General features: G+C 37.0%; 1 protein-coding gene across 6 annotated transcripts in view; it reads left to right on the top strand.

Moving 5' to 3' along the window:
* Positions 1-4,938: 4,938 nt before the first annotated feature.
* TRIM37 (tripartite motif containing 37) overlaps positions 4,939-26,831 on the top strand; it is a gene marked incomplete at both ends in the record, with an annotated part of 70,023 nt that continues 48,130 nt past the window's right edge. For 4 of the 6 annotated variants that reach the window (XM_084237562.1, XM_084237565.1, XM_084237566.1 and 1 more), the window contains 8 exons: positions 4,939-4,959; positions 6,568-6,669; positions 11,232-11,272; positions 13,299-13,415; positions 16,377-16,464; positions 18,709-18,831; positions 20,544-20,667; positions 24,761-24,828. In XM_084237562.1, coding sequence (XP_084093688.1) covers positions 4,939-4,959; positions 6,568-6,669; positions 11,232-11,272; positions 13,299-13,415; positions 16,377-16,464; positions 18,709-18,831; positions 20,544-20,667; positions 24,761-24,828 — 684 coding nt within the window. Of the gene's footprint in view, positions 4,960-6,567; positions 6,670-11,231; positions 11,273-13,298; positions 13,416-16,376; positions 16,465-18,708; positions 18,832-20,543; positions 20,668-24,760; positions 24,829-26,831 lie in introns of those variants that run through there. The other 2 variants (XM_084237564.1, XM_084237567.1) reach the window with 2 other exon arrangements.

Here is a 26,831-nt window from a genome sequence, read left to right on the forward strand (position 1 = left end):
GAGATCCTGTTCATTCTGTATAAAATCAGAAGTACACTGGCAACTGCAACTTGCCAGTATTCTTGTATTTGTGTGTCTGTCTCCTATTTTAAAAAAAACTATTGGAAATAAGGTCATTGTTCAAGGTAGGGACAAATTTTAATACCAAGGTTTTAAGCACAGGGTTATTTATAATAGCAGTAAAAATACATGTGGGCGAGACAGGAGAGGTCTGCTCGCCATGTGGGTTGCTTCGAGGCCGGCGCGGATGGAACTGGCACTGTAGAGGCTGTGGACAGCTTCAAAGCGCTGGGCTCAACGGCCTGCGCCACCAGGGAGGCCTTAGAATTCTACTTTTATGTAATTAAAATTTTTCTGTTATACTAACTTATAATAGCTGACAAATAATGTTGGGTAAATAGCTTGAGTTACTTTTTATTTTTTTTTTTAAGATTTATTTATCCATTCATACAAGAGCTGGGATACAGGCCAGAGATGCGGGGGGTGAGAGGATTCACTAGAGACAGAGAGGGGAACAGAACAGGCAGACTGATGAAACACACTGCTGAGGGGAGGAGTGGGTGAGTCTTGAGAGGTCTGCTGCGCCATGTGGTTTGCTCCCTGATCGGCTGGGGATCGAACTCGTGCTGCAGTGGCTGTGAATTGCTTCATAGTGTGGTGCTTAATCCCTTGCGCCACCAGGGAGGGTCTAGTTTGAAAATTTCATGAACAAAAAGCCCTCTTCTTTTTCAACTACAGAGAAATAAGTTATATCTTACACCAGATCTTAATTATCGTCTGTACTAGGCAATTAATAATGTCATTGGATGGCTCTGGGAAGTGATGTTGATTGGTGGGATTGAAAAATAGTAGTAAGATGAAGAGGTCATGATAGGTTCTTAATGTTAAAGCAGTTTTCTTTTAAATTAAGGGATGAAAATTAGATTGTACTTTTTTTCATTTGTTAATTTTTCCCACCTACTCCTGCTAAAATTGTTCTCTATATACTCATAGTCATTTGCTTCTGATTGCCTCTTTGTGGCGGATTCCCACATACAATTTCTACTAGATCTAGATTCATATTTCATAAAATAAACTCTACCTGAATACCCAAACATGTCCAGAATACTTACTGATTTTGTTATTTTGTTAATGGACACAATATTGTTAGCTGCAATTCAAAGTTTGTACCACTTTCTTAGTCAATAGAATCTAATTTTGCCTTTGAAATGTTTGTATTACCCAGTGCTTTATTTTTACTCTTACTATTCTAATTTAGATATTTTATTTCTCATCTGGACTATAATTGTTTTCGCCTATGTGATAATAGTGTTTTTAGGTCTTAAATTATCAATAATACAGATTAGTTTAAGTTGTTGTTTAAAAAATTTGTATTGTCTTTTTATTGAGGTAATGTTGGTTCACACTACTGTTGGTTCACAATACTTTAGAGTTGCAGGTTCACACTTCTTCAGATGTATGTTACCATACCATACCTACTATCAAAATACCCATAATCCTCCACCATAGTTCAAGGGCCTCCTCTCCCTTAGATTAATATAACTCTTAATTTTTTAAGATGTTTTGGGACTTAAATTTTCACATATTGAACGTAAAATATTGACAATGGATAAACAATAGGGGAAAAATTTCTTCAGCAAAGACCTGGAACTCACCATTTGACTTGTCAAACACTAAAGAGAACAGTCAAGTGAACAGAGGATAAGGGAGTTTAACAGAGATTTTAACAGCATAACTGAAAACAAACCCAACTAAGCATCCGGTCAGCCTCTCTTCCACCCACTGAAGGAAAAGTTTAAATGAACTTCTAAATCTTGTTTCTCCGGTTAAAAAGGGAGAGGGTAAGAAAGACATAGCTGTTGCAAGGTCAAGCACCCTACGGATTCCTTCTCTACATGTTATCACCGAGAACCCTATTACTAGAAATAGAAATGTATAGAGATAAAAGCTACAAGGTATTAAAAACAGACCTTGCTATAGAAACAGAGGTCACTTGTATTGCAGTGAGAATATAAAGAAAGATCTACAGGGTCCTCCCTGGTGGTGCAAGGGGTTGAGTCACAGTACTAAGAAGCTATCAGCAGCCACTATAGCTCAAGTTTGATCCCTAGCCAGGGAGCTTACCTACACAGTGCAGCAGACCTTTTCCTGTCTAACCTGCTGCTCCCCTGAGCATGTATTTCAGTCAATCCACCTGTTCTGTTCCCCACTGTCTCTGGTGAATCCTCTCACACCTCCCCCACCGCCCGCGCAACTCTGGCCCATACCTCAGTTCTTGTATTCATAAATAAACCTTTAAAATAAATAAGAAAGATCTACAGTTTCCTTTTAGCATGGAACTCCTAAAATACATGATCACTGTTGGTCTGAATTAAAGCTGTGGGAGCAAGACCTTACTCTGGTCATTTTGGAAAGGATTAAGATTCAGTGCCTAGAACACCATCTATTCACCCTCCAAGCCATAGATCCAAGTCTCTAGTGACAATTAACTGCATCTTGCATAACAAAGTCCATAGGTATATCTGAATACTAAAATCTAGCTAGAAAAAGCAGTGGCAAAGACAAAATAAGCTGAAATTTGTAGAAAGGAAGATTTTTAAAAATGTTTCCAGTTCAAGTCAGCATTAAGGTGGTCACTAAGTCACAGCATCTTTACATAGCTAATATAACTTCAAGAAATTAAAAAATATAAGTGCTCCTCTAGAATTAATCTGCAGAAAGTTTCTTCAGATGTTTCCACATGTATACAAATAAAACTTTTTAAAAGATTACTTTTTATTTATGCATACAAGAACTGGGGTCTAGGCCAGAGGTGCAGGCAGATGAGAGGATTCATCAGAGATGGAGTGGGGAGCAGAACAGATCTGCTGAAATACAGGCAGATCTGCTGAAATACACTGCTGAGGGGAGTGGCAGGTGAGACAGGTCTGCTACACCATGTGGGTCAGCTCCATGGCTAGGAATCAAATTGCTATAGTGGCTGGCAATGTTGAGGCCTGAAATAAAACAGTTTTGATAAGAATTTACTTGATACCCACATTACATTATAGCTGCACATTGTCTTTTTCACTTTATATTTTGGATATCAATGCCGCACACCTGCTGTTCTTTAGAACAACTAATCCAATATATGTGTGCACCGTAATTTTTACTAGTTCCTTTATTGATAGGCATCTAGATTGTTTAGTAGACAATTGAGATTTTGGGCCGTTGTGATGCTAGGACAGGGTCAAACCTTCCTGAAGCAATTTTGATGAAGACCACATGTTTCCCAAGCTGGGGGAATAGTGTAGCATCCTGCCAACTAAATTCTTTTCCGCTTGCAACCAATGACAGGTTGTAAATGTTTTCTCATTTTTCACTATTAACTGTTGCAAAATATCTTTAAATCTGTTTTAATATTTATACTGTAACTTGTCCTATTCTTTACTATACTGGGTTTTTTGAGATCAAGGACCACTTCTCATTACTGAACTGTGATATACTCCATAATTTTAACTGAAGTATGGGTTACACAATATAAAATTAAGAATGAGCCATATTAACACGTATAATTAAGGACATTTTATTACAAATGGTGTTGTGCATTAATCACCTCTATGTAGTTCGAAGACCGTAATTCTCGGTGAAAGAATTTTTCAGTGACATATTAATCTCCTTAAATTATATCTTTGTCCACGGTTTAGTAGTAAAAAAATGTTACCCACTAGTTATAAAAAGTCCAAATGCCTGGATATTTAAGAACTTCTTTCCGGATTATTGTTGATTTTCTATCTGTGCTCTTTATATTGGGCTAAGTGTAAAAGTTATTCGCAACAAACCAGAAAGGAAAAATCAAATTCAAAATATGAACTTGTAATTTACCTCACACCTTTAATTCTTGCAATGTCCAAACATCTCCTACACTAGAAAATTGTAGAAAGCAGCTGACACCCGCTTGTACCTTCCATAGACCCATGGCGGTAGCTGTTTCAAGTGCCAAGAAATCCAAGGTCGGGTGGGGTGTGGGTCTACACAGTCTACGGTCTCTTCTCCCCACCACCAAGATAAGAAACTACACCCCCCTAGATTCCACAATCTGAAAAAGTCTGAATTTCGGTTTCCTCCCAGAGAAAAAAAAACCACTAACCACGAATCGTCCGCATTACGGTTTCTCAGACCAACAGAAGCCCAATCGCCGAATGGAGTTGAAAACGCGGATTTCCTGCGCTCTCCACCCTTGAAGCCCAGCCTGAAAACCTGGGGGTGTGGCTCCGGAGTCCGCGTTTTCCACGAGCAATCCAGGTGGCTCAAACCGCTCCGCGCGCAAGTTTGAGAAGGCGCCCCGCCCCCAGGGGGCGGGGCGAAGCGCCAAGTCCACGCGGGCCGCTCTCGCCGGCGGCTGGAGTCACGCAATCCTGCGGCGGCGGGCCGCTAAGTCTCGTGTGCTCCCCCGCACCGCGCGAACCAGGGGCCCGCCTCTCGCTCCACGCCCCTCACACCGCGCCCTGCGCGCATGCGCGCCTGGGCGCCGACCCTCGCGGCCGCGCCTCCAGCTGCCCTGGTTACCGTTGGTGTTTGCGAATTCCCTGCAGCACCGTCTTCGCTAGAAACCGGCGCCGCCGGGCTTCGCCAGCGGTTCCACGGCGCGCGTCTGCGTCACGTGGGCGAGGCGCCCGCGCGGTGGCCAGCGGCGGCCGAGCGTGAGGAAGGAGTGCGGCCACCGCTCGCCTTCCCACTGCGCCCCAGGGCGGGCGCGCGGAATAAAAATGGCGAAGTGGGGGTAGCTGGCGCCGAACCCGGAGCGATGGGGCGCGCAGAGACGGTCGTCCCAGCTCCCTGACGTGGGCGCCGGGCTGTTCTCGGCGACGATTTAACCTGGAGACCCCGGGCCGGCGCCTAACAGGTCAGACCACGGACTCCGCGGGTCGCCGAGGGCCCCGTCGAGAGCCGGAGGCAATGGATGAACAGAGCGTGGAGGTGAGGGCCGTTGGGGGCGGGCGGTGGTTAGGTCTCCCCCGGTGACCCGCTTGAGTGTTCTTTATTCGGGTCGTCCTGTCCTAGTCCTCTCCTGTAGAGCAACCCCCACCTCGCCGCTGCTGCCGTGGAGAGGGCTGGCCCTGTGGGAGGGACGCCGTGCTGGTCTTGCAGCCCTCCGAGTACCTTGTGCTCTGGCCATCCCGCAGCCAGGTGGTGCGTATCCTGGCCTTCTCAGGATGTTTTGGCACGGATGTGCAAACCCATAAGGTTTTTGCAAATTACATCCTATGCAGAGCAAAACTGCAAATTCATCAGAGGGACTTGCCTGGCGACTCTACACAAGTTCTTCTAGTTCACGCGTGGATCCCAGTGTCTCTCCTCATGGATAATCATTTCCTCCCAACAGTACATTTTGCAGGCTAATGCCCTTCTTAAGTTGAATTAGGATATACTCTGCTATCCTATTTGACTCTTGTTTTCCAGAACAACCTATTTTTGTATCAGGCGCCTCTAAACTGTAGTTTCCAATGGTCAGGATTTTTATGTAAAGACCAGCAACGTTAGAAAGAAAAAAAAGATTGATTATTGGACATAATTACATAATCATTGTCAGACTTGTGATACTGGATCCTTACTTGTTAGTAAGGGGCACCATATTACTGGACAGTTCTCTTGAAGCTCCGTTACCCAGTCGTCTTAATTGTCACCTTCCAGCGTCTACATCTCAGAAGTCTTTCTGGCCTTGCAGAACCATGATTAGGGTCCACAGTAATTTTCTCCTTATTTCCTCTTGTGACGTATTATAAAAGTATTGTAACTTTAACTTGCTTGTAGGAGAATTTAATTTTCTTGAGATGGAGTAAAACCGTGAGTATTTTGAAAAATCCTTAAGTGTATGTTTCATTTTGTCTGTTTTCTTGTCAGTTACTTCTAAAGTGGATATATCTGAAACTTGTAAAGGCCATTACTTTTTTTCAATTTATGTAATTTTTTTCTTCTTAGAAACTACCACCAGTAGGGACAGAATGTCAGGTTGGAGTATGTAGCTGGTTGATTTCAGCTGATTTCTAGTCGCAGAAGACACTGCCATTGGAATATGTAGTCAAAATAATTTTTTTTAGGGGGTACAATGTAATTTTTTTACAACTTTTTAAGAAGTATAAAAGCAATCTATTCCACCGTGGGAGAATTGTAGAAAAAGTAAAAAAGTTTATATTCTTCATTCACTCATAATTGTTATTAAATAACTGAAGAATATTTTTAGTGATGCTATCATATCTATGTTAACTATGGTACTTTAGTTAATGTTTGAACACATGGGTTATAGCCATATTCTTGCTATTGTAATTAAAGCTTCTGTGAACATATTTGTGCATAAGCTATGTTTGCATTTCATATCCTCTTTAGAATACCATTGTGAAGCTAAGAAAAATGGAAACACCTTTTCCACATGTTCTGAGTTACCAGGTCCTGATAAGGAATATAGTTAAATTGAGATGTTATCAACCTCAAATAAATGTAAATATCAAATGACTTATTTTAAGCATGCTTTTTACTCTTGATTCGGTAGGCTAACCTGGTGGACCTTACGTATTTTATTATTTTCAGAGCATTGCTGAGGTTTTCCGATGTTTCATTTGTATGGAGAAATTACGGGATGCACGCCTATGTCCTCATTGCTCCAAGCTTTGTTGTTTCAGCTGTATCAGAGTAAGTTGTATCTCTACTTGTATACCTTTAGTATATGTAAGACAGTTTAAAAATTAACCATTTCCTTTATCTTTTTTTGTTTTACGAATTGTATCTTTTGAAAGTCTTGAATGAATTTTCTTTTATGGGGTGATCATCGATCTAGATTGCTTAGTACTATGGAGGTGAATAAATATCAGATGAAGACTACCATGAAATGTCTGTAAAACAAAACCCACTGAAATTTTAGTGTATTTACTTTCTTAAATCACTGTACATTTAATATATGCTTGCCTGCATAATGTTTGGGGTTGAGGGATACTAATTGAGATAAATGACAATGCCTGCTTTGAGAGAGCTAGGACTTAATTCAGAGAATGATTCGGACATTTTCTGTTTATATTCAAGCATGTACAGTGTCATAAAGAGGCACTAATAAAGTACTATGAGACTCAGAGGAAGGAGAGTTTAAACTTCTTTAAGATGAAGAATAAACTAATAATGGGTTTAAAGGCAAAAAATAAAATTATATATATAAGACAACTTAAGATGAATATAATCGATTGGCTTTAAAACTTGAATGTAGGTGAACATCTGAAAATTTGTATAATTTATATAATGAGGAAACTCAAAATCTAAAACAGAAGGAATTATTTTGGTTATGTGTGTTGATTCAGTAATACATCTGTAGACCACAGTTGAAAACTGCCCTGCCCACATTATCAAATTATTTTCTCAAATTGACTCTTTTTGTTCTGTTTTGCAAATCACTCAAATTTGAAACCTCTTACATTAGTGATTTTTAAGTCAATTATTATCCTATAGCATCACTTAAATATCTGTCCTACTTTCCATTACTATTACCATTCTAATAGAGAAATAATGGACATTTATTACTCATGTTTAGAGTTACCAGAATTTAACTATCTCTGACTATCCAGATACTTGTATCTTTGAATAAATCAAAGATCCATACCTGTGGTTACACTTGTCCAAAATAATCTACTAGTTGCTGACAGACCAGACTTGGGCTCACTCACATGCCAGCGCATTAACCTATGGCTTTCTGTTGCCTTTCCACTGGTAACAGTTTTTTTTTCTGAATGCAGTTTCCACATTCACAGATTCAGTGAATCCTCCACTTAGTATATTTACTCTTAAAGTTGTAGCTATTCTCATTTACTACATCTTTCATAGATACGTAGTAGTACCTTAACATTTTCCCCTTAAGATCAGGAAAAATACAAGGATATCTACTTTCATTACTTCTCTCCATTATACTTTTCCCCAACCCCTAGTAACCTCTTTTCTTTCCATTTCTAAGAATTCTAAGATTTAGTGTTAGTTTTAGGTGTACATTCCCCCACACCCCAAGGTTGTTATGCTATTTGGGACTTGAAGTTTAGAGTCGTTTTTCTACTTATTTAAAAAGCACCACTGAGATTTTGTAGGAATTGCATTGATTTTTCTATATTGCTTTGGGTAGTTTTACTATCCTAACAATATTAAATCTTCTAGTTCAGGAACATGGGGTATTTTTTTCCTTTATTTGGTGTTTTTTAAATTTTTTTCACCAGTGTTTTATATTTTTTCATGTACAGATCTTTCAACTACTGGGTTAAGTTTATTCCTAGGCATTTTACTCCTTGATGCTATTGTAAATGTTTATTTTCTCTTGGGATTCTTGGTTGCCACTGTCCATAAATGCAGGTGTTTTTGTGTGTTGATTTTATAGCCTGCAAATTTGGTGAATTTTTTAGATTTAATTGTTTATGTGTGTTTTCTATAAAGGAATAATTTTGTAACCAGAAGACCGGGGTTCGGACTGCCTGTCACCACTGAATGCCCATTAAGTAGACAGGAATTGAATCTTTAAGGTGCACTTTAATCAGACAGCTGGCAATCTGGAAGGGGGGGAGGTTAACACCCTAAAGAAACCATCTTAACATTTAATTTCCAGCTGCCTTTTTATCATGAGTTGAACAAAGAGAGTTCAGTAGTAAGCAGGCCTTCACTGCTGCCAGGAGATTGTGATGTTCATCCCCAGAGCTCCTTAACGCCTCAGGCTCATCCCAGTGTGCTGAGGCTGGTCTTCAGATAGCACTGGCTCCCACACTCCTCCAGATCTCCCTCCTGACCTCAGGCTGGTCCCAGTGTCCTGAGGCTGGAAATTTAACTCAGAGCAGAGAGGCCATAAGCAATATATGTGTGCAGATTTCCTACTATACTAGCTTAGTGTCTCACTTGATCTCCTCCCCATCCCTAGCACCTATCAATTTCACTTGTTTTAATTTGCATACTTTTTCCTGCTAATTTCTCTAGCTAGAATATCTAGTATTCTAGAAGTGGTGAAAAGTGGGCATCCTTTTTTTAATTTTTTTGTGAATATGATGTTTGTTGTGGGTTTTTTATTTTGGATGTGTCCCTTGTATTTCTATTTGAGTGCTTCTATCATGAAGAGATACTGGATTTTATCACATCTGTTCTGTATCCGTTGAAATGATCTTGTGCTTTTTTTGCCCCTTTGTTTTATTAATGTGATGTGTTACATTGAACAATTTTTGCATGTTGAGCTGAATTTGCATTCCAGAACTAAATCTCATTTGGTCATGCTGTTTAATCTTTTAAGTATGCACTTTAATTGGGTTTGCTAGTTTTTTGATTGAGGATTTCTCTAGTACGATTTTGCAAAGTTGGTATTTATATTGATTCTCTTGTTGCATATGAGGCAACTTGAGCAAACTCACTTCTCCAGTATCATGTTATCAGTAAGAGCCATATCTAAGAATCAAATTCAAGGCCTTTATACTATTTATAACTTGTGATTCTTACAATTTAATAAAGGAGGTAAATTCTTAAATTGCATTGCTATAAAGATATTCCTTTAGTCTTAGTTGTGCATTAATATAGTATGCTGGCTTTAAATTAGCTATGTTTATCTTGGAACACAAGAAATATTCTGTTAGAATGCAGAAGTACTAAGAGAAGGGAACGATACTAGTTTGGGATAAGCAGGAAAGATTAGTGGATATAATCAGTGTACATTACTACGGGACAGGACATGGAAGGAAGGTCTGTATAAACAAATATGAGGCCAAGAGTGGTATATAGTACATGAAATAACTTATTTTGACCCAGAGGGAAGGGCATATTAAAAAAATGTGAATTGGTCATTCTCTATCATGGCCCCAAGTTGTATAAAGTTTATAGGCCAGCAGGGCAGAATAGGAGGGAGACCAACAAATAAGTCAACTTATTACTTGTGTTATAAGTACAATGAAGAGGGAGATAAGGTTACTGTAGTAGAGCATGGCAGTGGTATCTAAAATAGTCTATAGAGAGAAGTGACATATAAACTGAAATCTAAAGAAAAACTATGAATAGCCCAGTTGAAGAATAAATATTGGATAGAAAGAAAAACCATGTTAAAGGCTTATTAACTTTACAGGCTACCCTAGGGTGACTTCAGTTCTAGAGGGTAGCTGTGATTTTATCAGGGCTTTGTTTCAGGGGAAGAAAACTGACCCAATTCTTGCTTTTGCTGAGGGACCAAAGATACAGTGTTCCAGGTTATTAAGAGTGGAGGAAGGAGTGGGGGTGTAGGGAGAGAAGGAAAAAAAAAGAATGAAGGAATTCTTTCCCTCTATATTTACTTTTTCTTCCAATTCTTTTTTCCTTGCTATGAATTGCCTTTTTCTCTATTATCTTTAATCTTTTATTGACCTTTAAGGTTTTCTTGGGAATTTTATATGAGTTATTTGACTCTAGGTAAAAGTTCATGTTCTTTTATACAAGTAGAAAGAGATAACAGAAATGAAGTAGTGCATTTATTTGGTATAGGATTGTAGTTTTTTAGCTGTGAACCTATTTGCCAGATTATACATTTAGTCATAGAGCCATTGTTTTTGAAAAGGTATTCATAATATCTTAATCTCTCTTTTGTATATAATTGTTACCCAGTAGTAACTATAAAATAAGTTAATAAAATTTGAGTTTCATAAACCTTTTACAATTATGAGACCAAGTTATGTATATGCTAACATTACAGAGCTGTGGAACTCTTAAGACATGAAAAACATTTTGCTGTGTTGTTTATTGATGTTTCAAGACTAATTCATATGCCCATAATGTATATTCTTAAAATTTGGTTTGCTTTTCTAAAAGGAAAGTAGTAGTACCTTAAACATACTTGAGAATTTTATGGTAGGTTGATTAGAAGTAAATCATCACTTGTTTATTTTAGGGGAGGAGTGGGGGGACAGTATCATTACCATTTTTGTGAAGATTATGCACATCTTTCCTGTGTGATTCAGATAGTTCGAGGCTCTCTGTCTCTCTCTTTCTTCCCAATGAGCGAATAGCTTCTTAACTATTTTGGGATGAGTTCTGTCCCTTTGAAAGTTTGTCCCTGACACAAAGATAATGAGAGAGAAAGTAGATTGCCTACTATTTTTATAAATATCTATAATTAATGCAGACACCAGAGAGTTAAACTCATTAAACTTGGTATATAAGTATTTAATATGTACAAATTAAAGTAATGGTACTAATACAATCAAAATCTAATTTTTTTGGTTCTTTAGCGCTGGCTGACAGAGCAGAGAGCTCAATGTCCTCATTGCCGGTAAGTGTCTTGTTATGATTTTTTTGTGAATTTGGTCACATAGTCAAACCTAGTACTCATAAAGTTCTTTCTTCAGTCTGCCACATTTTTGGTGAATCCAGTAGAAATACAGATGCATTTATCTGACTTAGAATTATGTGGAATACATTACATTGTTGGCCTTTTTCAGAAAAAGTGTAACAACTTTTTATAATAAAAAGTTTCTGATTTAAAAACTGACAGTATAGAGAAATACAGAATAAAAAAACTTCTGATTTTGATAATCCCTACCCAATATTTTCATGAAATAATACTTTCAAAAGAAATGGTTGGATTCATTATTCTTCTAGACATTTTTCTGTGTGTATACTGATAAATACACACTTGCAAGGTTTTTTTTCTTAAAACATAAGTGACATATTGTGTTTTAATATTAAACAGTTTTTTTTAAACATTAAACCCTAAAAACAATGTATGAATAATAATCTACTCTATGGCTATACCTTGATTGATTTATGCCTATACTAAAATACATTTAGATTTTTCCATTTTTGGTTATTTCAAGTAATGATGCTGGATGCATTGAAGGAAAGGTTTTTGCCATTTTGTTTCTAATGACAGATAGGAAAGTACTTTTTTTCTGTCATTGTTGCCAATAGTAGATATTATCGGTGTATATTTTTTGTCATTTGGTTAGGTGGAAGATGGTATCTTGTTTTTCATGTTATACATTGACTAAAACATTGAAATTGATCACCTTTTGAAACTTTTTAAGCCATTTATATTTTCTTTATACATTGCTTGCTTGTCTTTTGCCCTTTTTCTTCATTTTGCTCACTTTTTTCATATTAACTTGTAAGAAGACCAACACTGTCACATAAGACTTAATATAGTGATAGAAATTTTATATGTAACATATCTGTAGCCACTACTTATCTATGTCAGTTAAGCACTTGAAATATGTCTGGTGTGACTGTGTAGTAAAGTTTTATTAATTTGAATTTTGGTTTAGCCACGTGGCTAGTAACTATCATTAATTAAATCTGTAACTGAATCATCAAATTTTTTTTGGTAACTGATATATTAAAAAATAAGTTGGAGAACATTTTGCCTGTTATTTTTTTAAAGGTGTATAGCATAATGATTTGACTTACATATATTGTGTAGTGAATATCTTACTAAGTTTAGTTAGCATACCCATCTCATATAGATAACAAAAAAACAAAAATTTTTTTTCCTTGTGATTAGAACTCAGGATCTGCCCTTTTGATAACTCTTCCGTGTACCATATAGCAGTATTAACAATAGTCGTCATGTTGTGCATTACATCTCTAGTATACTTACTTTGTACCATTTGACCACCTTCATCCAGTTACCCTGTCCCTACCCCCATCCCTGGTTATTACATATCTGATCAATTTTTCTGTTTACAAACATTCAAAATTTTTTTTTTATTTTTAGATTCACATATAAATGAGCTCATACAGTGTTTGTGTTTGTCTTTTTCTCTTTCTGACTTATTTTACTTAGCATGTACATCCATGTTGTTGCATTACAGATTTCTTTTTTATGCCTGGGTATTCCATTTGTCTACTCCTTATCCATTTATCTGTTGATGGATAGATACTAAGATTGTTTCCATGTGTTGGCTATTGTAAGTAATGCTATTAGCATGAGGGTGCAGCTGTCTCAATATAGTTTTAATTTCCTTTTGAATATATTCACAGAAATAGAATTGCTATATCTGTTAATATTTTAGTAGTAATATGCTGTCAATATGGTTGTGATCTCTATTTTGAGGAATGTGTTCATTTTTTTCTTCATTGGTAATTTCTCAACCCCATCCCAATTTTTGAAGTGTAAATGACAAGTACAATTATGAAATACTTAAAATGTACATGATGGTTTGATATACATTGTGAAAGGATTCCCCCCATCAGGATAACTAATATATCCATCACCTTACCTATTTACCTTTGGAATGTCTTTGTTTTAGAAAATAATCTCTAATTCCAAAATCACAATATGTGTGTGTATTTTTCCCTAGTGCTCCACTCCAGTTACGAGAATTAGTAAATTGTCGTTGGGCGGAAGAAGTAACACAGCAGCTTGATACTCTTCAACTCTGCAGTCTTTCCAAACATGAAGAAAATGAAAAGGACAAGTATGTTCTTAGTTTCTTTGTTCAAGTATTTTATTGCCTTTGCCATTTTATTTTTAAAGATTTATTTATATATGCATGTGAGAGGTGGGTGAGAGGATTCACCAGAGACAGAGTGGGAAAGAGAACAGGCAGACTGACTGAAATACACTGCTGAGAGGAGCAGCAGGTGAGACAGGAGAGGTCTACTGCACCATGTGGGTTGCTCCCTTGCCGGCTGGGGATTGAACTCGTGCTGCCGAGGCTGCGGATTGCTTCATAGTGCCGTGTTTTAACCCCTTGTGCTGCCAGGGAGGCCCAACCATGTTATTTTTTATTTTTTTTAAAGATTTATTTATTTATTTATACAAGCACTGGGTACAGTCAGAAGCGCGGGAGGGTGTTCCCCACCAGAACCAGAGTGGGGAACAGAACAGGCAGACCGACGAAATACACTGCTGAGGGGAGCAGTGGGCGCAGCAGGAGAGGTTTGTGGACCATATGGGACCCTCACCAGCAGCCAGGGATCGAACTGGCGCTACAGAGGCTGCGGGCAGCTTCGCAGCCCAGCGCTCAACCGCTGCTCCACCAGGGGAGGCCCAGCCATGTTATTTTAATGAAATGTTTAAAGTTTTCTTTTAGTTTCATAAGCGAGCACTTATTTTTCACTATTTGTGAAGACCCTTCTAGCTCTTGATTACTTTCTTTTATTTGTACCTCTTATACAGAGAGTGGAACTTTAACACTTTCTAGTCTGCTAATTTCTTACTTGCCTTTTGATCTCTATTGCCCTTTCCCCCCAGAGATTGGTGTAGGTTCAGATATCCTACCAATTAAGAATTGTGATAAAGTTTTGTATTATTAGTCATGCTAAATGAGCTTCCAGATCGTAACTAACATGCTGTTTCTTAATTTCCTGTTTGATACAAGATTACTAATGAATGAGAAATAGAAAATGTACATCTACTTATATGTTTTCTTAGCTCAGTGCTTCATCAAAGCAAAGCTTTTATAAAAATGCAACCTAACTTTATAGGTAAGGGGAAACTTTAAAAACATTTTTTAAATTGCAGTAAAATATAAATAATATAAATTTTACTCTCTCAACAGCTTTGAAACTGTATAGTTCAGTAGTGCTAAGTATATTTGTATTGTTGTAATCTCAATCTCCAGAACTTTTTCTTGCAACAGACAGAAGCCCTCTGTCTGTTAAATAGTGACTCCCATTTCTTCTTCCACCAGCCTTTGGCAGCTGCCATTCTTCCTCCTGTTTCTAGAGTTTAACTACTCTAGCTACTCATATAAGTGCAATCATAGAGTATTTTTTGTCTTTTCGTGATTGCTTGTCTACGCTGCATAATGTCCTCAATTTTTATCCGTGTGTTAGCAAGTATCAGAATGCCCTTCTAGCATATGTCCATATCACATCTTGTTTTTCGTGGTGGACATTGGGTTTACTTCTACTTTTTGGCTTTTTGTGAATATTGCTGTGAAGTTAGGTGTTCATTCTTCTAGACTTTGTTTTCTATTTTTTTTTTTTAATATATACCGAGAAATGGAATGTATGGTAATTCTTTTTCTTTTTTAATATTTTGAGGAACCCCCCCACATACTGTTACCCATAGCAACTGTATCATATTATATTCCTACCAATAGTATACCAGGGCCCTAATTCCTCAACATTCTTGCCAATACTTATTTTCTGTTGTTTTGATGATAGCCTTACTTTTTGGCCATTTATATATCTTGAAGAAATGTCCGTTTAAGTCCTTTGCCCATTTTGACTATGTTTTATTTTGGTTGAGCTGTAGGAATTCTTTATATATAATTTGGGATATTAACTTCTTACCACATATATGATTTGCTGGTATTTTGTTCCATTACATAGATTGTCAATTTTCACTCTTTATTCTGTCCTTTGATGTATAAAGTTCTTAATTTGGATATAGCCCAATTTATTTTCACTTTCGTAGCCTATGCTTTTATAGTCATATCCAGAAATCATTGCCAAATCCAGTATCATGAAGTTTTTTCCCTATTTTTTTCCTAAGGGTATTATAGTTTTAGGTATTATATTTAGGTCTTTAATCCATTTTCAGTTAATTTTTATATATGATGTAACCTGAAGGCATTTGTTTGCAAGGGCTGCTATAACAGAATACCATAGATTTAGTGGCATAAGCAATAGAAGTCTGAGGGCTCTAAGTCTAAGGATAAAGTGTTATCAGGGTGCTTTCTGATGTGGCCTCGCTTCTTGACTTGGATACAGTGCCTTTTTACTGTGCACATGGCCTTGTCTCTGTGTGCACACACTGGTTTTCCTTCTTATAAGAGCACCAGTCTTATTAGGTTAGGGTTCCATCCTCATGACTTTATTTATCCTTTGTTATTTCCTTATAGGTTCTGTATACAAAGACAGTTATATTAGGACTTCAATATATGGGGGAGAGGGAACAGTGGGCTCCTCACAATTCAATTCATAGCCACTTCATTCTTTTGCATCTGGATATACAGTTTGAGGAAAACCTTTTAAAAATTGAGTTATTTTCTCGCGATGCTCTGGTATTACATTATGCATTTATTCACTTGACCAATTCTTAAAAAAGTGTGCATGCATATGTGTTCATGTAAGATACAGACACATAATTTAATTTCCCCAGAATGTAATAGTGGGTTAATTTATAATCTATAGTGATACTAGGAATTATTTTACTTGTGCCTTATTTAGAAACTTGCCTGTGTTTTATATGTGATTATAAAAACTTTATAGAGTAATGAAAACTACTTGAAGAAATTTTTGTGCATGTACAACTCTTAGGTTTAATTTGTATAAGCTGAGAAATATGTTTTATATTGTGTTTCCCGAGATAAATTATTTAAAATTGACTCACTTGGCTGTTCAAACTTGGGACTTTGTTGAGGTAATTAGTTCCAATATTAATTTTTTAAAAAATTTATAACTCTGTTTTCTTTTCACAATATCAGATGTGAAAATCACCATGAAAAACTTAGTGTATTTTGCTGGACTTGTAAGAAGTGTATCTGCCATCAGTGTGCACTTTGGGGAGGAATGGTGAGCTGAACAAATTCAACATATTTTCAGATACTAGAACAGATTGAAATGCTTGCTTGATTCCAGAAGAACTTTTTTGAGAAGTTCTGAGGTGTGATGTACAACCATTACATAAACATTTTAATTAACCTGTAAAATGTATATTCATTTGCAAATGTTTTGATGTAAGGTCAGACTTTTTTCTTTAATTAAAGACCAGTTGATCTGATGTTCTGACCATGATATCCGGTTTTAGTTTCTTTATAGTGGAAAAATAATTTTAGACACTTATAAAAAATATGAATGCAAATATCTAGCTTATTTTACTTTATTTTCTTTTCTCAAGCTAATTCAAATGTACCTTTTTTAGAGTAACCTATTTTTTTTTAAGATTTATTTATTTATGCATACAAGAACTGGGGTGTAAGCCAGAGGTGCGGGTGGTGAGAGGATTCACCAGAGAGAGTGGGGAGCAGAACAGGCAGGTATACTGAAATACACTGCTGAGGGGAGCAGCAGTCGAGACAGGAGAAGTCTGTTGCGCCATGTGGGTTGCTCCCTGGCCAGCTGGAGATCGAACTCGTGCTGTATTGGCTGACAGTAGTTTGATAGCACTGTCTTTAAGCCCTGCACTACCAGGGAGGCCCAGAGTAACCTGTCTTTATCGAGTCTAAAGCATTCAAGTTAGTTTCCCTAGAGACAGTTTCCTAGAAATAGTCATGTTCTATTGCTTATTTAATATTAAATTATATACTTACACTTATAAGTACAATTAGCATAAATAGGTTTGAGACTAAACACAATAGACTTGATGAGTAAGGTATGTCAGTGGGAGTAGAAGTGGGCAGAAAATCTGTAGTTGCTGGTTAGCAGTGAGAATTGATCATTTTGGGGGCACCAGTCCCATGTTTTAGGGAGATAATGGCAGACAAATTCTTTTTTTTTTTTTTAAGATTTATTTATTTCTGCATACAAGAGGTGGGGTACAGGCCAGAGGTGCGGGGAAGGGGTGAGAGGAGTCACCAGAGACAGAGTGGGGAACAGAACAGGCAGACTGACCGAGGTACACAGCTGAGGGGAGCAGCAGGCGAGTCTGGAGAGGTCTGCTGCGCCATGGAGGTTGCTCCCTTACTAGCCGGGGGATAGAACTCATGCAGTAGAGGCTGCGGACAGCCTCATAGGTTTTGTCTTAACCCGTTGTGCCATCAGGGAAGCCCACAAGTTCTTTTAATACTGTTCAATTTAGAGATCTTTCTATTAGAATTTGAATATTAATGTGTTACATTGAAAAATTTAGATTTCTACAATGTAGTACCTAAACAGGTTTTGTAAGAGTAATAGAAACTATTCCATATTTGAAGTGGACTTGTAAAAAATTCACATCTTTTTTGTCAGAGATCGTGATTGGAGCATTGGTTGGACAAGGCTCTAATAAGATTCTAATAAGAGCTTATCTATTATTGAAAGTTTTTTGTAGTAGAAATTTTAGTTCTATATACCAATCAAGACATTTATAATTGACAATACTAAAATTGGGTAGAAATTTGGTTTTAGGCTGTTAATGCCAAAAAACTGTCCTTTGAGTATAACTGGATTTGCAAGACTAATTTCTGTGGACCTTTTATCTCCACGATTAATCTTTGTGACATGAGAAATGGTCTCGTGCTTTTGCTAATAGAATACCCTAGGCCTTTCCCTCAGTTGTCTTTCTGATTTTTCAGTTGTGCTACAGATTGGGATTTGGTGATGATCAGTTAATTCTGTAATTGACTTTAAGAGTCAGTATATAGTGCTAATAAGAATAGCTAACTACTGAACCTATCCTGTAAACCAAAGGAATAATAAGCATTAAGAGGTGGAGAGTTGGGGGAGGGAGAATGAAGAAATATTTTTGAATATGGCATTACTTTTGCAAAGGCCTGGTGAGAAGAAGTTTGAGTACATGGAAGAAGACTAGTGCTGATCAAGAGAAGAGAGTGACAAATAAGTTTGTGTTATATGGTTTGAGCTATGGTTAAGGATTTTAAAATTTTTCTAATAAGTGTAGATAAATATAAGCTAAAGCAATTTTATCTACAATCTTGAAGGACTTCAAGTATGGGCAAATGATGTTAAGCTAGCTTGGTCCTGCTTTAACAAAATAAAGGCAACCAAAAGCAAAATTCATTTGGGCATACCTACCAGTTTATTAGTGTCAACAAAAGAATGCATATGCAAGTGAGATATATGAAAATGTTCTAAAACTATTCTTATTACTATAAATAGCATGGTGGACATACCTTTAAACCTTTGGCAGAAATTTATGAACAGCATGTTACTAAAGTGAATGAAGAAGTAGCCAAACTGCGTCGACGTCTCATGGAACTGATCAGCTTAGTTCAAGAAGTGGTAAGACTGTTACTGAAAAATCATTATCCCTTTTATATATTCCATATTTATATTCTGTAATATGTATGTTTAATATAAATCAGTCAGATGTTGAAATCAAAATCTGATTTCAAAAAAGTTTGATTAGATTTAATAATAGTCCAGTTTCAACAACTTCCAACTAGCTGAGCAATTTCCATCCAAAACCCCTGGGCTGTATGTAGGGAAGCAGTTACAGCCAGAGATTGGTTCTTCTCCTGCAGAATTAGAGAATCAATAAATTAAATAAGCTATTTGTTACATCAGTAATGTACTCCTAAACAGAATTCGTATTGACTTTCAAAGTCATTAAAGTTAGTTATTCATTCTTTGGGATCCCAGCTTTTGGGAGTTTCTCTACCAGCTCAGTGAATTTACAGCTCAACAAGAATCTAGTAATATTGAAAACTACCAATCAGATACTATGTGGATCAACCAGCTCTGCTAGCTGTTTACCATTTGTAGAATTTGTATGGGAAAATGTGAGAAACTTGAGACAATTCAGTATACTTTTAGAATTTATTTTGTTTAAAGTTGCAGAATAATAGATATTAGAAGTTTGTGGATCATTCTTAAAATAAGAACAGATGTCTTTATTTTACCCCTTTAGGCATCAAGATCCAAACCATCATTTATAACTTTCTTTATATAGGAAGTAGTGTTTTTGAATGGCAGTTATGCTACCTATGCAGTCATTTAGGAATATAAGCAGGTTGGGTGGCTTCTAATTAGCCTTCTTCTATCCACTTTTTCCCCTTATTTTCTCTTGGCAATATTATAATTTGATCATTAGGGGAGGTTGTTCTAGGTTAAGATTCTCATTGCTTGTATGTATGTGTATATATATTTAGAAGACTAAAACTGCATTATTGATTTTGCCAAGACACATTATGACTTGAAATTTCAGAGCAATATTATGGAAAGGTATCATAAAAGTCAGATAGAATATTGTTAAACTTTTAGTTTTCAGAATATTAAACATCAGTCACTATTAAACAAATTATTAAGTATCTACACAAGGGATTTGGTAAATTATGGTGAAACCAAGATGGGAAAAATATACTTACTACCTTTAGCAAGTCTTTGGTTAACAGGGGAGCATTTGTGTAAATAAAATTTATGTGACAGGTGCAGTGTATTAGTTTTCTATTATTGTATAATAAATTGCCACAAATATGACTTAAAATAACATACATTTATCTAATAGTTTCTGTAGCTCACGCATGTATTTATAAAAATTGTACATATAGGACAGGTGCTCTTTATTTTTGGTCATATGCCATTGCAAAATCTATATGTACATTGCAATTTTTGGAGAACTTACAAAAAAACCAAAACTTCATAAACTAGAGTACATAATGTTTTAAAATTTATTTGTAATTAGGTTTTGAGATAAGTGAACTGGCTTTAGTGTATTTCTTTGGTTTTGAATAGTAGTTTCCTATCAGATGTAATTGGAGCTTTGAGTACGTGTTTTCTAAACTGATTTTTGTAATGAATATGTCTTTCTGTTCAATGGTTAAAATAGCATATGATTATGCTTTAATCTATCTTTAAGAATTTTCCTGATTCATTTCAGTGCACAATTTTCCAGATCAATTTACCTAAAATATGTGAAAAATTAAAAGGTATTATTGCCTTACTGTTAAAAAAAACTTCAATTATATATTTTTTTTTACCCATTAATGTTCTAGGAAAGAAATGTAGAAGCTGTAAGAAATGCAAAAGATGAACGTGTTCGAGAAATTAGGAATGCTGTAGAAATGATGATTGCACGGTTAGATACACAACTGAAGAATAAGCTTATAACACTGATGGGTGAGTGTTTGTCTTATGCTAGTGGGGTATGTGGTGCTTTAAGGCTCCTGAGGGTCAGTCTTTGAAGAATGAAGGATGGTGAATTGTTACAGGGCAAGAAGAAATCTTGAGATTTTAGGCAACTCTGTTTTTTAATAATCTGGACATATGTCTGACTTGTATTTAGAAATGATTAGAGTGAAAATTTTCGTGGCCATCTGGGCGAGTTATCTTAATGGCCAATGGATTTCATTGTTAGGTAGCTTTCTTCCCCGTTTCTATTCCTAGTTCTTATTACCCATATCTTTTCAGTCCTCCTTCACTGAAGATGAAGAACTAGGATTTGTAAATATTACAAGTTTTTCGGCTTTATCTTAGAAATTTAAGGTCTTGTTTTTTGATTTCTAGTAGCTTTCATTTCAAATCTCTTGATTATTTTTGTTGTACACCTTTTTAGTTCCTTAAAAATTTCTCATTCTGGGCCTCCCCGGTGGCGCAGCGGTTGAGCTCTGGGTTACGAAGCTGCCCGCAGCCTCTGCGGCGCCGGTTCGATCCCTGGCTGTTCCCCGGCCACCGGAGGAGGGTCCCACATGGCGCGCAGACCTCTCCTGCCGCCTGCTGCTCCCCTTAGCGGTGTGCTTCGGTCCTTCTGCCTGCTCTGCTCCCCGCTCTGGCTCTGGTGAATTCTCTCACCCTTCCGCGCTTCTGGCTGTACCCAGTGCTTGTATAAATAAATAAATCTTTAAAAAAAAATTTCTCATTCTGTTTTGATAGTGCAGTCTAATACTGAGCATAAAATAAGGGTCATTGCTAAAAGATCGAGCTAAAATGTTTATTTGGTGATCTTTGAGCTTAAACTATACTTTTAATACATTTAGTGTTTGCTGAATCAGAACTTCGCAGTTTTCATCATAGTCCAGCATGAAATGCATATTGTTTTAATAAGGTGTGAATTTTCTATGCTTTCTTTATTGATTGTCTTAAGTCATTCAAAATACTATTTTATAGTGGTTCGACCATTTTGCACTCCCACCAACAGTGCAGGAGAGTTCCTTTTTCTCCACATCCTCGCCAACATTTTTTGTTGCTAGTTTTTTTAATATGTGCCATTCACACTGATGTGAGATGGTATCTCATTGTAGTTTTGATGTTGAACATTTTTTCATATGCCTGTTGGCCATTTGCATTTCCTCTTTGGAGAAGTTACTTTTTAGGTCTTCTGCCCATTTTTTGAGTGGATTATTTTCTTTGTTTTTGTTGAATTTCAACAGTTCTTTGTAGATTTTTGTGATTAGTCCTTTATCATTAGTGTTGTGTGCAAAATTTTTTCCCAGTCGGTGGGATTTCTCTTTGTTTTGGTTATTGTCTCTTTTGCTGTGTAGAAGCTCTTTAATTTTATGTAGTCTCAGCTGTTTATCTTTGCCTTCACTATCACTGCTTTGGGTGATGTGTCTGTGAAGATGTGGAAATTCCTCAACCTACTAAAGATTGAGCTTACATATGATCCAGTAATTTCACTCCTAGGTATTTACCCAAAGGACACAGAAACATTAGTTCAAAAGGGCACCTGCACCTCTATGTTTATAGCAGCACTATTTGCTATACCTAAGCTATGGAAACAACCCAAATGCCCAAAAATAGATGACTGGATCAAGAAGATGTGGTATACATACACAATGGAATATTACTCAGCAATCAAAAAAGATAAACTCATGCAATTTGCCCCAACATGGATAGAGCTGGAAGGGATCATGCTCAGCGAAATAAGCCAGAAAGAAAAAGAAAAATAGCAGATGGTCTCACTCATAGCAGGAATTTAAAAAACCTAAATAAGGGACCAGGAAAAAGACTAATTATAATAAAGAAAAAAATCAAAATCAACAAGCAATTATAAACCAGAGACACACTATGAGGGGAGGAGGAGAGTGGAGCAAAGGAGGGATTAGGGTCAAAATAAGGGGGGGTGGAATTGTATGGGGAATATAACCAAAATGAAAATGCATACATTGTGCAAAAATGAAAACTGATGTAAGAATTATATAAAATATATTAAATAAAAAACAACAACAAAATATTATTTTATTCATTTCATTTCTAGCTTCTTTTAAATAAGATTCAAATTATACTGAATAAAATCATTTTTATTTAGTGAACCTATTTTATCTGAACCTTAGTTATTGTTCATAGACCCAGCAGCAAAATGGTCTGAAAAAATTATCCTGTTACATTGAATATGCATTTCATCCACACAGTGGAGCAATTAAAAGACATCCATAGGCCTTGATTTTGCTAGTCATAATACCATGTAGGTAAAGATTTCATGTAAGATAGGCTCACGAGGTGTACTTAGTATTATGAACTTTGGACTTTTATTCAAACTATAATTTTTACCATTCATTTTCAAGTTGAATAATAGTAATGTCTTTCATTACAGCTGTGGAATGTGGTAATAGTATAAATTATCTTTGATTTGTTTGTTTTTAGCTAATAATTTGTTTTGAATCCCATGTTTCTTTTAGAATCAAGAGCTTCTGATTTTGGTTTTAAAAAATAAAAATATAACCTATTAAATGTTCCTGTATTAAGTAATGTTGTTCCAAATTGATGTAATTTCTGGTAACTTCATATCATATGTTTCCAGTTCTTTAGACTTTGTGATTTTCAAAGCTGATAGTCTCATTTGGAAAGAATGTCTACCTGGAGTTTTCTTTAAAAAAAAAAAAAAATCACCTTGTTAAGCAGTTTTTTTCCTTTCAATTCTATACTATTTTCTTCAATAATTTTTTTTTAAAGATTTATTTATTTATGCATACAAGAGCTGAGGTACAGGCCAGAGATGCGAGGGGTGAGAGGACTCACCAGAGACAGTGGGGAAAAGAACAGGCAGACTGACTGAAATACACTGCTGAGGGGAGCAGAGGGTGAGATAGGAGAGGTCTGTGCCATGTGGGTTTCTCCCTGGCTGGCCGGGGATCGAACTTGTACTGCAGAGGCTGTGGATTGCTTCATAGTGCGGTGCTTAACCCCTTGCGCTACCAGGAAGGCCTTTTAATAATTTTTTTTAATATTTATTTATCTATGCATAGAAGAACTGGGGTGTAGGCCAGAGGTGCAGGGGGTAAGAGGATTCACAGAGACAGAGGGGGAGCAGAACAGGTGTATCTACTGAAATACACCGATAAGGGGAGCAGTGGGAGAAACAGGAGAGGTCTGCTGCGCCATGTGTGAATTAGCTCCCTGGCTGGGAATTGAACTCAGGCCACAGTGATGATAGTGTGATAGTGCTGCGGCTTAACCCCTATGCCACCAGGGAGGCCCCTAATAATTTTTAATCCTTTGTGAATTTCCAGGTTCTTGAGACTTTTTCTCTGTGGGCATACTTTCTTTTCATTTTTAAAGATTTGTTTGTTTTTATACAAGAACTGGGGTGCAGACTAGAGGCACGGGAGGGTGAGAGGATTCACCAGAGACAGAGCAGGGAGCAGAACAGGCAGACGGACTGAAATACACTGTTGAGGGGAGCAGCGGGCGCTACAAGAGAGGTCTGCTGTGCCATGTGGGTATCTCCTTGGCCGATCAGGAATCGAACCCGTGCTGCAGAGGCTGCGGACAGCTTCACAGCGCTGTGCTCAACCTGTTGTATCACCGGGGAGGCCTGGGCATCCTTTTTTTAATAAGTCTTTCTTATGTTCAGAGAGATAGGTTTTGCTGACATTTAACATCAATACCTGGCCCACTTACTACATTCCTCTTTTTAAGCCACAGTTATTTTAGAATAATTTAATGAAAAATTACCTTTCTAGATCTTATGTTCCATTTGGAAAAATCAATAGCACTATTTTCATTACAACATATAATGTCATTGTACATTTCTTAAATAATTTAACAGACCTAAATTGCATTTTGTCTAAAACTCATTAGTCTTGTCAAAGCTATCAGTATCAGATGCAACCTCTTATAGCTCTTGAAGTTTTTTTTTCCCCCTAGGGTAGCTGTACTGATACTGGTTACTTAAAATTGATACCTTGTTATTGAACATGTTTGGTGAAAATTAATTTCATTCTTAAATAAATAGTGAGCTCATCTTTTGGTATTTTTTGCTCTTTTAAAATAGGTCAGAAGACCTCTCTAACACAAGAAACAGAGCTGTTGGAATCCTTACTTCAGGAGGTGGAGCACCAGGTGATGACATATTAAATGTAATGAAATAAAGATTTATCTTTTTTTGCCCACACGCTTTAAAAGTTTTTTTTTTTTTTTTGCAGATTGTTTATATGAGATCAAAAGATGTAGAAGTCTGCATGCTATACAAGGATTTTTATGCAGTAATAATTGACTGATTATTCACAAGTTTTCTTGTTTACGAACTAGATAGACGTCAATATGATTTACTGTGTTTTGTAGCAATAGGATTATTTTCACTGGGATAATATAGCCCATAGGAATCTGTAATCTATACAGAATTACACTCTTCTGATACTGTGATTTAGATCTGGCTTTAAAGATAAAATGTTATTGCCAATTCTTATACTTAGTGATTTTCATGCTAGAGTTTAGTATTTTCATTTATTGAGGAAATTAAGTACCATATAGATAGTAGGCATTGTACTCAATGTTTGGAACACAGTAGTGGACAAATGGCAAAAAGTCTGTTTTCATAGAATTTATATTTTAGAAATTATATTTTAGGGCCTCCCCTCGTGGTGCAGCAGTTGAGCGCTGGGCTGCCCGCCTCTGCAGCGCCGGTTCAATCCCCAGCCACCGGCGAGGGTCCCACATGGCGCGACAGACCTCTCCTGCCACGCCCACTGCTCCCCTCAGCAGTGTTTTTCATCAGTCTGCCTATTCTGTTCCCTGCTCTGGCTCTGGTGAATCCTCTCACCCTCCCGCGCTTCTGTCTGTACCCAGTGCTTGTATAAATAAATAAATAAATCTTTAAAAAAAAAAAAAAGAAATTATATTTTAGAAATTTGAATTTATATCTTAGAAATTATATTTTAGGTGGTTGGGGATTACATATGTATTAAATAAACAAGTATTTGTATATAGTATCACATAAGTATTTGATAAATACATCTGTCTTCAATTTGATTTTTGGAATTCTTGAATTCCTCTTCATGGCTGTTATACAACTATACCTTGAGATTGTTCTCTTAATATCCTGGGGATTACCTTCACTTCATTTTTCAGTTGAACCCATGTTTCCTGATTCTCATGGCTTCGGCTCTTAGTTTACTTTTTTTTTTTTTTTTTTTTTTTAATAGAGGCATGCTTTTATTTATTTATTTGTTTGTTTGTTTTGTTTATACATGCATTGGGTACAGTCAGAAGCACGGGAGGGTGGGAGAATTCACCAGAGCCAGAGCGGGGAGCAGAGCAGGCAGAAGGACCGAAGTACACTGCTGAGGGGAGCAGCGGGCGGCAGGAGAGATCTGCGCGCCATGTGGGACCCTCCTCCGGTGGCCGGGGAGCAGCCGGGGATCGAACCGGCGCCGCAGAGGCCGCGGGCAGCCTCGCAACCCAGCACTCAACCGCTGCGCCACAGGGGAGGCCCTCTTAGTTTACTTTTTAAACCATACATTAAACCATCATGTAATACAATAAACTGTGAAATCATCATGGTCAACAAAGCAACCATATACATTATCCCTCAAATTTCTTTGTCTGTAAACTCCTTTTGCTTTTTTCAACATTTCCCTCTCCAGGCAGTCCCCTTGCTGCTTTGTGTCATTTACAAATAAGTTTGCATTTTCTAGAATTTTTTATAAATGGGGTCATACTTATGTCTGACTTCATTCACTTGGCAGAATTTTTGTGATTCATTCATACATCTGTAGTTCTCTTTTTAATTACTGAGAATTAATTCCATTGCATATTTATACCAATCTTTTTCTTTTTTTTTTTTTTAAAGATTTTTTTATTTATACAAGCACTGGGTACAGTCAGAAGCGCGGTAGGGTGAGAGAATTCACCAAAGCGGGGAACAGAACAGGCAGATGGATGAAATACATTGCTGAGGGGAGCAGTGGGTGTGGCAGGAGAGGTCTGTGCGACATGTGGGACCCTTGCCTAGCGGCCGGGGATTGAACCAGTGCTGCAGAGGCTGCAGGCTGCTTCGCAACCCAGCGCTCAACCCAGCGCTCAACCACTGCACCACCGGGGAGGTCACCATACTCTTTTTTTAT

This window comes from Talpa europaea, assembly GCF_964194135.1.
Source record: "Talpa europaea genome assembly, chromosome: 7".
NCBI lineage: Eukaryota > Metazoa > Chordata > Mammalia > Eulipotyphla > Talpidae > Talpa > Talpa europaea.